This window comes from Pteropus vampyrus, unplaced genomic scaffold, assembly GCF_000151845.1.
Source record: "Pteropus vampyrus isolate Shadow unplaced genomic scaffold, Pvam_2.0 Scaffold275, whole genome shotgun sequence".
Lineage (NCBI taxonomy): Eukaryota > Metazoa > Chordata > Mammalia > Chiroptera > Pteropodidae > Pteropus > Pteropus vampyrus.
The window spans coordinates 1,454,501-1,466,346 of record NW_011889056.1 but is presented as its reverse complement, the minus strand read 5'-3'; the positions used below and the strand labels follow the sequence as shown (position 1 = coordinate 1,466,346).

The window sequence follows — 11,846 nt, the reverse complement described above, 5'->3', positions numbered from 1 at the left end:
GGTGATGATTGCAAAATTCTGTAAACTTACTAAAAATCATTGAATTATACACTTAAAATGGGTGAATTTTATGGTATATAAATTATACCTCGATAAACATGTTTTTAAAATGGGCAGAAAAACAGATTACATTTAAAGGAATGATAATTACACTGTTCTGGTTACTATTGCTATGTACCCTACTACGTCAAAACTTAGTGGTTGAAACAATAGCCATTTTATTATTCTCACAGAATATGTGTGTCAGGAATTCATGCAGGGTTCAGTTGGGCAATTCTGTATCTCTCTGGTATTGACTGAGGTCATTTGGTGAGAATCAGCAGATCCGGAGGGAGTAAGACAACTTTACTCACATGTTTGGCACCTGAACGGGGAGGACTCAAAGACTAGAACTGCCAGCCAGAACACACAGCTGTCTATGCGGCTTGGTTTCCTCGCATGATGGTGGCCTTGGGATAGGGACTTCTCACATGGTGGCTCAGGGCTCCAATCGGGTGTGTTCCACTAAACAAGTTAGAAAGTGCATCACCTTTTAGGACCCAGCATCAAGATTCACACAGCACTTTATACTGTTAATCAAAGCAGCCAAAGCCCACCCAGAATCAAGGAGAGAGAAAATCTGGCCTACCTCATGATGAGAGAGGTGTCAAAGAATTTGGGAGCCATGTTTTATAACTGCCACATAAACTCACGACTTACTTCTCTAGAGCGAGCCAGAAGAAAATGAAATCGTGCTTTAGTGTGCTGAAAGAAAATCACTATCAAGCTAGCAAGAATTGCCATTTTACTGGCAATTTATACCAATGGTCAAGGAATACATAATTTCACATCAACATTTTAAATGTAGAGTATAAGAACAAAGAAAGACCCACTAGTTATTTTCTATCAGGTAGAATAATCTAGGTTGTAAACCTGAGCAGGAGAGTATGAGAAAGGAAAATTTAAATTATAGATCAATTGCATTATAAACATTCAGGGATTCTAAGCAAAATTTAATAAACCCAATACAGCAATATAGAAAAAAAGATAATACATTATGACCTCGTCGATTTATACCAGCAATACTAGGCAAACTTAACTTTAGAAAATAAAATGTGGTAATCTACTATATTAACACATAAAAGAGCAAAATATCTTTTGATAATCTTAATAGTTTCAGGGAAAAAAGTATTTATCAAAATTCAACATCCGTTCATGATAAAATGTCCTAAGAAATTGGGATTGCAAGGGATGTCCTTATCCTGATCAAGATCTGCAGAAAACCTATAGATTAGGACAAGAGACAGTTTATAAAGTATCACCAACTTTAACATTTTACTAGAAAGCCTAGCCAGTGTTCTTAGGTGGAAAAGTTTTACGATCAAAAAGGAATAAACTAAACTGGTATTATTTGAAGACTAAGGAAATAAATGACAGATGGTGGGAGCTAGATTTCTTACTGCCGGAGAGCATAATTATAAATAAGCAAAGGGGAAAGGCTCCAGAGTGAATCATGTGATGGTGGACTGGAGTTGGAGACAACAGGATGAACTCATGTTTAGCTTCATATGGAGATACAAGGTGGCTAGATACAGAAATAATTAGAGATATCTCTATGTTTTTACATAGAAATTAGTGGATTTCCTAGTTCTGCCCGCTGAGAGGGCCTAGAAGCAGTGGCACCCCAGTAGCAATAAGCACCCCCCAAATCGTGGTTTCTAATACCATTCTCTCATAAAAGGAACTGAGGCTCCTTGGAGAGATGGATGATTTCCCTGCATGTTCAGGGAAAATGCAGGATGAGCCCAGGGCGTCTTGTGGTTACGGAAAGTAAGAATGTGCTCAAATAAAAAGAAAGGATGGGACAATGTCAAAGGGATATAAGCACCAGCTTAAAGAGCTTCTGATGGCCAAGCTGGAAGAATTCAAGCAACAAAATAAATAATGTAGTATTGGATTAAACCCCAAAGTATAAAATAAGTACTCATTAGTCTTTACTGATATAAATAAATGATTAAACGAATAAATAGATGGGAGAACACAGACAAATCCCACATGCAGAAGAATTTCAAAGAAATTATGCAGGTTTAGGATCCATTTTGAGTTAATTTTTATGAAGGGTGTAAGCTCTGCAACTAGATTTTTGTTTGGCATGTGAATGTCTATTTGTTCCAGCACCATCTGTTAAAAAGAATATCTTTGCTCCATTTAATTGTCTTTACTTCTTGGTCAAAGATCAGTTGACCATAGGCTTCCAGTCAAGATGGCAGAGTAGGCAAATGCTATGCTCGCCTCCTCCTACCATCACATCAAAATTACAATGAAACTACAGAACGACCATCATCGGGAATCATTTGAACTCTAGTTGAACAGAAGTCATATAACTAAGAACATATAGAAGAAGCCACCTCAAGATTTGTAGGAGGGGTGAAGATGCAGATTGGGCAGGTCCCAGAGCCACCTGAGGCAGCTAAAAATCAGGAGGCATCTCTACTGGAGGAGTGAGGGGTCCCAGCCCCACACAAGGCCCCACTAGGCTCCCCAAGGTTCCAGTGCAGAGAGGAGAAGTCTCCACAACTTCTGGCTGTGAAAACCAGCAGAGAGTGTGGCTGAGCGAGGGGAGGGCTGCGGGAGTCGCAGACGCTCCTCTTAAGGGCCCAAGGATGGACTCAGCACTGATGGGCTCACTCGCCCTGAGCTCCAGCCGCTGGACAAGCAGCTTGAAAGGCGCCAGAGATATACAGGGAGGAACTGAGTTGTCTGGCTTCGGTGCGAGGGCTGGAAGGGCAGCTTTCGCCCAGACATAAGTGCTGATGGAAGGCATTGTTCCTTTGTTGGGCTCTCCCCTCACCCAGCGTGCAGACCCAGGTGGGCCCCATATCTGAGTCTCCATTAACCTGGTTCATACCATTTGCCCTGCCCTGGCGATTCTCTGAGACACCAGCCCGCCCAACATGTGGGCCCACGCAAGCTCTTCCACTGGCTTTTCCATACAAATGGCCTGTCTTAGCTCATGCTGCGGACTTTCCTAAAATCTCTCAAAGGTTCATAAAGCCCAAACAAACAACATCTGGCCTTAGTGTGCCCCGTTCCTCTTTCTGAGCAGCCCCAAGCCCGACACTAGTGGCACCCAGCATTGGTTCACAGCTTAGCCTCTCCCGGGCACCTCCAAGCCCAGCACAAGTGGCAACTATCTTCAGATAACTTTGTTGCTCATACCAAGTCGACCTAGGTGGGGCACAGGCACATGATATCGGTCTGCAATAGACCCCTTCGCAAGAGGTCTTGCGAAACCAACACACTCGGTAGCTGGCTTCAAACCACACCAGAGCACCACCTGGGCGCATGTGAGGGTGACACAGCCGAAGGACAGACGGGGCAGGCACCAGAGCCCCGCTAAAGCGAATCCTGCTCTTGGGGTCAAGCCGTGCACAGCAGCTCCTCCACTGTCCTCACGGCCAGTCAGCCTGAGGGGCAGTCCCTCCCACTGATATACAAACGGCAATTAAGGCTCAGCTGTAACAGGAGGGCACACACAACCCACACAAGGGACACACCTGGAACACCCGGCTCAGGTGACCAGGGAGACTGTGCCAGTGGGCCCCACAGGGCACCTCCTACATAAGGCCACTTTACTAAGACTGGGAGACCTAGTGGCAATACCTAATACATAGGAACAAAAACAGGGAGGCAGCCACAATGAGGAGACAAAGAAACACGTCCCAGAACAGAACTAAGCGCCAGAAAAAGAACTAAACAAAATGGAGGCAATCTACCAGATGCAGATTTTAAAGGACTGGTTATAAGGATGCTCAATGATCTCAGAAATTCAACAAAGAGACAAGAAGCATATAAATGGAGATAGAAAACATAAAAAAGAACCAGTCAGAAATGAAGAATACAAGAACTGAGATGAAGACGACGTTAGAGCAGCAGTCCCCAACCCCCAAGCTGCGGACAGGTATTGGTTCATGGCCTGTTAGGAACTGGGCTGCACAGCACGAGGTGAGCGGTGGGCCAGGGAGCGAAGCTTCATCTGGATTTGCAGCCACTCCCCAGCACTAGCATCACCACCTCAGCTCCGCCTCAGTTAATCAGGCATTAGATTCTCATAGCAGCACTGGTCCCTGGTGCCAGAAAGGTTGGGGACCGCTGTGTTAGAGGGGACCAACAGTAGATTAGATGAAGCAGAGGATTGAATCGGCAATTTGAAAGACAAGGTAGCAGAAAACAGTCAATCAGAACAGCAACATGCAAAAAAGAATCCAAAAGAATGAGGATACTTTAAGGGGCCTCTGGGACAACATCAAGCGTACCCACATTCGCATCACAGGGGTACCAGAAGGAGGAGAGAGAGCAAGGAATTGAAAACTTATTTGAAGAAATAATGATGGAAAAACTTACCTAACCTGGTGAAGGAAATGGACATACAAGCCCAGGAAGTGCAGAGTCGCAAACAAGATGAACCCAAAGAGACCCACATCAAGACACATCATCATTAAAATGACGAAGGTTAAAGACAACGAGGGAATCTTAAAAGCAGCAAAAGAAAAGCATCTATTTACCTACAGGAGAGCTCCCATAAGACCATCAGCTGATTTCTCAACAGAAACTTTGCAGCCAGAAAGGACTGGCATGAAATATTCAAAGTGATGAAAAGCAAAGACCTATAACCAAGATGACTCCACCCAGCACATCTATCATTGAGAATCAAAGGACAAACAGAGCTTCCCAGACAAGAAAAAGCTAAAGGAGTTCATCACCACCAAACCAGGGTTACAGGCAATGTTAACGGGATTTTTTTAAGAAGAAAAGATCAAAAATGTGAATAATAAAATGGCAATAACTACGTATCTATCAACGATACTTACACGTAAATGGATTAAATGCTCCAATCCAAAGACATAAGGTGGCTGAATGGATAAGAAAAGACCCTCATATATGCTGCCTATGAGAGACTCACTTCAGATCAGAAGACACACAGAGACTGACAGGAAAGGGATGGAAAAAGACATTTCATGGAAACAAACAAAAACAACAAAGATCAAGGACCCAGTAATCTCACTTCTGGGTATTTATCCAAACGGACCCAAAACGACTTCGAAGGGACAGATGCATCCATAGGTTCATTGCAGCATTATTTACAGTAGCCAAGATATGCAGGCAGCCTGGGTGTGCGTCAATGGATGAACGGATAAAGAGGAGGAGGTACATATGTACAATGAGATATGACTCAGCCATAAAAAAGAATGAGATCTCGCCATCTGCAACAACATGGATGGACTTGAAGGGTACTGTGCTGAGTGGAATAAGTCTGAGAAATATAAATACCATAAGATTTTACTTATATGTGGAATATAAAGAACAAAATAAATAAACAAAACAGAAAGAAACTCATAGATACTGAGAACTTCTGATGATTGCCAGATAGGACGTGGGTTAAGAGGCTGGGTGGAAAAGGTGAACGGATTAAGAAGTCCATACTGGTAGTTAAAAAACAGTCCATACTGGTAGTTAAAAAACAGGGGATGCAAAGTACAGCATAGGGAATATACTCATTAATATTGTAATAACTACGTATGGTATCCGATGGTTACTAGACTTATCGAGGTGATCACTTTGTAAGTTATATAAATGTCTAACGAGTATGTTTTATACCCGAAACTGTAATATTCTATGTCAACTGTACCTGAAAAAATATTTTAAAATATCAGTTGTCTATATACGTGCAGGTCGACTTCTGGTTCTCTATTCTCTCCCAAAAGGAAGTTTTTTCAATGGAAGATGCTCCAACCTTACTGCGTACTAGTACAAAAGAAGAAATGTTGGCATTAGATAGTAGCTGATTTAAACAGGAGAGAATATGGCCATCTATGCATATAGGTGGGTTGCTCTGATGGTAAAAGCACGAGGAAGTTCTTTTCTGAAGGCTTCTCTTTTCTCAGTTAAAAAAGAAACATCTGAGGGCGAGGATCGGAGAGCAAACAGTCGGCTCAGGAGGTGGGAAGGTGAATTTCTAGGAAAAGATAGTAGGATGCCTAGGTAGCTCGAGTGCCCATTTGAGGTTTGTGGCCATGAAGTCAAAGAAACTGGTCGCAGAGCTGCGTAGTTTTTCTCCTACATCATTATGCTGCTTAGATGCAGGAAAGGAATCGTCTGTTTAGTGGGTTTTATCAGTTGAGTGAGTTTTGATACAAGAATGCGAGTGGAATTGGTTTTTTATCCTGGGATCTAGGGGCTGGGTTGATGTCCTCAGAGTTCTCGACTGCTGTGTCTATGCTATGGCCCTTACATCCTCTCTTTTAAAGCTCACTTGATCAGATGATGGCCACCCTTGCTTAATGCCATAACCAAGTGTCCCCCTGGTCATGCCTGCTCACTCAGCGAAGATGTGATCTCTGGAACACTGCTTCTCTCTCCACTACTGGGGAAGTCAGTGCCCAAATGGTGGAAAGTCTGAGGGCAGCGGCACCTTCCTCAGACATTCGGATTTTAATTAGTGTGTGGGGACGCAAGGAGTACTCCCTGCAGCAACTGAAATATTTTGAAAGAAACGGCAAGAGGCCTTTAGTGAGAAACCTAAGCAGCCATCTGAGCAATTTTATGAAAAGAACAAATCATCTGAGCTTCATCTAGCGTTAAACCCCTATAAGGTGGATGCAAAGCATTTTGTTTTCTGGAGCTAGGCACGCTTTTCTTCTTGATCCTACCAGTCTTAGGACTTGATCTTGTATCTCACTTGGACTTTCAGATTATATTTAAGAATCAAGCAAGCCGACCATATAACATCTTCCCTCATGGAATTACTGATGTCAGTCCTTTGCACGAAGGGAGATTGCCAAAAGGTAAGCGCTACCTCGGTTTCATGGTTCGTTCCTACCTGTAGATACAGATGAGGTCACAGTCTCAATAACAACTAAAATTGTGTTGCTCCTTGTCCCGGCTCTTATGTACCATAGAGGTACATTTTTCACACACCACCCTTTATCTGTAATTTCCACATGTATCACATCTGTTTACAATACCCACGAGAAGGCGCTAGAATTTCTGCTTCGAACAGTCATATGTAGTTTTAGGAAATCATGAGGAAAGTATGCCTCCATATTTACCCAGCTATTTATGTTATCAGTGCTTTTCGGGCCTCGCTGGACATCCAAATTCCCCTCTCGCATCCCTTCCAATCAGAGCATTTTCCTTCAGCCTAAAGAATTCTCTTTAGCATTCCTTATAGCGCAAGTGTGCCAGAGATACGTTCTCTTAGTTTTATTTTATTTGAAATGTCTTTTTTTTTTTTCTTCACTTTTGAAGGATAATTTCACTGAACATAGAATACTGGGTGGAGAGTTTTGTTTTGTTTTGTTTTTTCCTTTTAGTACTTTGAAAATAATGTTTTACTGGCCTTTAAAACAGCTAAGTCTAGATTCCATTGAGTCATTCTTCCCCTCTATGTCATTTTATTCTGGCTGTGATTTTCTTCATATTTAATTCTACTTGGGGTTCACTGATCTTCCTGGATCTATAACTTTACGTTTTTCACCAAACTGGAAAGACCGTGGTCATTATTTCTTCAGACATTTTTCCGCCCCATTCTCTGTCTCCTTTGCTGGGTCTCCATCTACGTGTATGTTTAACCTTTTGGTACCGCCCCATGCGCCTGAATACTTTAATATTTTTTCCTTCTCCCTCTCTTCTGCAGATTTGATAGTTTCTATTGATCTGTCTCCAAGCTCACTGACCTCAAACTGGAATTTCCGAGTCACAAAATGTGTATTTTTATTTTTAATAATCAGACCTTTGTTCCCAAATGATATAATAATTTGTATTCTTACTAGTCATACATGAAAATATAACTTCCCACATCTTTGATAGCTAGACAATAGACTTTTAAAATCCTGCCAATCTAGTAGGTGAAAAGTAGTGTCTTCTTACTGCTTTTATCTTAATTTCTTGTAGAGTCGACCATCTTTTCACATTTTTATTGGCCATTTGGGTTTCCGCTACTGTAAATTTCCTGTTCATTTCTCCTTTACTTATTTTTCTGCTGGGTTGTTTATCTATCTATCTATCTATCTATCATCTATCATTTATCTTCTTAGTTTATTTAATTATATGCTTTTTTTTCCTAGTGAATGCATTTACGGTCATATATTTTTTCCTCTGAATACAGTTTACTACATTCCATGCTTTTGATATCTAGTAATCGTTTTATCTTTCATTTCAGAATACTTTATGCCTTCAGTTTTTATTTGCTATGTTGTTTGCTGTTTAAAGATTCATGACATATCTTTCTCATGTACTGTACCTTTTATCAATAAATTCATGGAACTGTGCGGTGCTGAGGTCCCCATGGTGACGCCAAGGAAAATGTAGATGTGTCCTAAGATCAGCATTTTGGCACCTGCCAAAACATAAAGCATTAGTGACCAAACAGTACTGTCAAAGAGAGAGGACCTATTAATCAAAAGTCTATGTGCCCTTCCCTCCAATACCCATCCACCCTCGCTCTCAGCTACCGGAAGAGGGAAGATAAAAGGCTGAGAAACATTGAAAGAACATGCCACACCATTCTCGTCTACAGGTTCCCTAATCATAGTCAAGCTTAACCTATTAAGGATGAGGGAGAGATTAGGAAGGATATAAAGTTGCAATTCTGATTTAGACTGGATCTTCAGGTTTTCAACATACCCCAAAGTGAGTCTTAATGACTAAAATCAGACATTTCTTATCCTGAGGGACCCATTAGCATGAGGGCAGGTCTTACTTCTTGTTCCTGTTTCTCGCCACATCTCTTGCTACCCGGTGTGAGTTCCAATTTCAGTGCACAGACCTTTGTCTTATATTCAGGCCTGAAACTCTCATGGTCTCCTGGATTATCAACCGTTGCTTACCACTCTGGCAATGATGTCTCTCTTGTTTTAGCACTTGAGATTTTTTTCTTCTTCTTCATACATTTTCAGCTGTGTATTTAAAATATATTAAAAAATCATCTATTATTTCTATGTATTCGTAATAATGGGTAGACCTGCCCATTTCAACTCAAACTAACATACTAGCAAAAACCTCCCGGGCCCATTTTTCTTGTTAAAAATTGTATGAATCTTAAACTTACAGTAGGTACAAATTTAGTTTCCATTTACTACTAAATGTCATATGTACATATAGATTTGTAGAGCCCTTGCAATAACAACATGGTTACCTATATGTGGCTTGTTAAACTCTAATCAAACTCTGTTGGGATTTGGATGTACATAGGTGTGAAACATTTGAAAGATATGCCAATTCTGCCAGGAAAGATATTCAAGTATAAATGGACAGTGACTGTAGAAGATGGGCCAACTAAGTCAGATCCCCGGTGCCTGACCCGATATTACTCAAGCTTCGTTAACCTAGAGAAAGATCTAGCTTCGGGACTCATTGGCCCCCTTCTCATCTGCTACAAAGAATCTGTAGATCAAAGAGGAAACCAGGTGAGTTCTTCTCTTCCCAAGTGCTGGCTTTGGAGCTCAAGATAGAATGATGATGCACATGAACTTCCAGATCATATTTCCTATACTGTCTCTGTGTGTGTCCCCTTCTAGCATGCAGAAAATATAGTAGTCTGCAATATTGGCCAATAAAAGAAATGAATTGGGTTTCTCACTTCTGTTACTGATTTTGAGGTTGGTGTAGTAATCTTGCCTGCTGGATGGATAAGACACCTGGGTCCTAGATCATTTCTGTAATAGTCATTCCCAGTTTAATTTCCACTCTTCATAGGTGTTCTTTCCCATTTTTATATACTCAGTTATCACCTATTTTTAGATGACACACAAACCTATATCACAGACTTCTCTAGAGTTCAGTAAATATTTGTTGAGAAAAATACAGGGAAAGATATAAAATTTTTAAGAATATGGCTAGAATTTGGACCACTTTTGCTCTTTAAAAAAATGAAGTTAAATTCTCTGAATAAGAAAACCTTATGAAACTAATACAATATTGTATGTTAGCTACATTTTAATTAAAATCTTTAAAAACAAATTGTGCTGCTATAAACATTCATGTAACAATGAAAAACTCTTAATTCTTCACAAAAACTCACTGCCATATTGCTGAGGCCTGACTACGTGGCCATTCGGTTAGTTATGATACATAAGATTCATACTTGTCTGAAAACATTTCACTCGTGTAGAGACTGAAGCACATGAATTTTAACGTAGGGAAAACATGTGACACACAAACGAGAGTGGCATAAATTTGGCCAGGTACCTGTCTTGATGAATTTTTCCTAATTATAGTTTTTCCATCGGTTTTTGGAAAAAGACTAAAATTTAATTCTATATTCTCCAACCGCCTCCCCTCAGCATTTTGGTTTCTGTAGCGAGAGGCTGTGCAAAATAAACCTGACACGTACTGGTGAACTGTACACATCACATCTTAGAAGATTCAATTAGCAAGTGACTGATGTAACTTTGGTTATATATGAACTGCTCCTCTGAAACAAAACTTTAAATGTTTTAAACAGAAAAGGTATTATTGTCAGTTAACATCTTAGGGTTCATCTTAGCTTTGTTATCTGATTTGTTTTCTTTTTAATGTTTTATAGAGCAGTGGCTAGATGGAAGTTTAGCAAAGGCATTCGACTTACTTGACTTGACTAACTTGTTTAAGAAAGACACTGAATAACCACTTGGGTCTTTAGAGTGACAACCCTCTAATCTGAATGTGGAGAGAATGAGGCTACAGACTGTACCAAAAAAAAAATCAGCCTGCATATGGCTTTGGGTCCAGAAGAAATGAAGTTTAACGGGTCCAGTCACGTTCTTGCCCTGAGGATACATTTGCTGTAAACACATACTTATTGCTCATAGCACCCACTTACCCGTTGGCCCTGCTACATGTCGTAATAGTGACCCTAGGGAGAAGTGGGATCGAACCAACGGATTATATGTATAGTACACGGATGGCACCACTTACCTCCAGTGTAGGCTGCTAAATCCCAGCTGACAACAGTAGCGGCATTTGTTTCTCTCCATGCGTGTAATTAACAGATGATGTCAGACAAGAGAAACGTCATCCTGTTTTCTGTATTTGATGAGAACCAAAGCTGGTACCTCACGGAGAACATGCAGCGCTTCCTCCCCAGTGCAGACGGAGTGCAGCCCCAGGACCCAGACTTCCGAGCCTCCAACATCATGCACAGTAAGTAAAGCAGCACCTGAGTCCACTGGGTAAGAGACAAAGGGGAACCGAAGCTACCAAACTGATATCCCCATGGTGGATTCATTTATATGCCATGCGAGGGTCACAGTTCCTTAAAAATGGTTATATACGAACATATACAATTTTATATAAATGCATAGATATGATCATATAATGCACATTTTTTTTTCCTTTAGAGGCGGAAATATTTAGAGAACTTTATTTTTCAAGGATAAATCAAATAAGACATGGCTTTAATTTCCCTTAATATGCCTAGTCCATGCTTAATATAAAATGCACTCAACTGGTAGATTACACATGAAATACAAAGGGAATGCAATTCTACTTATGCAAAACGACTGCCAGCTATAGCGATTTAAGTCACATTAATCAAGACACTGTACATTTAAAACCCCAACATCTTTTTTCCCCAGCTTTCTCGAGGTACAACTGACGAATAAAAATGGTACATATTTAAGGCGTACACTATGATCTTTTCGATATTCAGTTGGCCACCCCGTTCCTTTTATCGCCCCCATGTCCTTCCACATTTTACCCTTCCACTAACCACGCTGTGTCCAGGTAGCCCATGTGAAAACATGTTTTCTCCATGATTACATAATCGTATATAAGTACACCCATACATTGTTTATGAGTCAAACTTACATAAATGCTGCAAGAATAGT

The 11,846-nt window shown here is 40.7% G+C and overlaps 1 protein-coding gene across 1 annotated transcript in view; it reads left to right on the top strand.

Annotated features, from left to right (window-relative positions):
* The window catches only part of F8 (coagulation factor VIII), a 116,587-nt gene that overhangs the window by 47,302 nt on the left and 57,439 nt on the right, over positions 1–11,846 (top strand). The window contains exons 10-12 of the mRNA XM_023520657.1: positions 6,731–6,824; positions 9,232–9,446; positions 11,010–11,160. Of these exons, the coding sequence (XP_023376425.1) occupies positions 6,731–6,824; positions 9,232–9,446; positions 11,010–11,160 (460 nt within the window). The remainder of the gene's footprint in view (positions 1–6,730; positions 6,825–9,231; positions 9,447–11,009; positions 11,161–11,846) is intronic.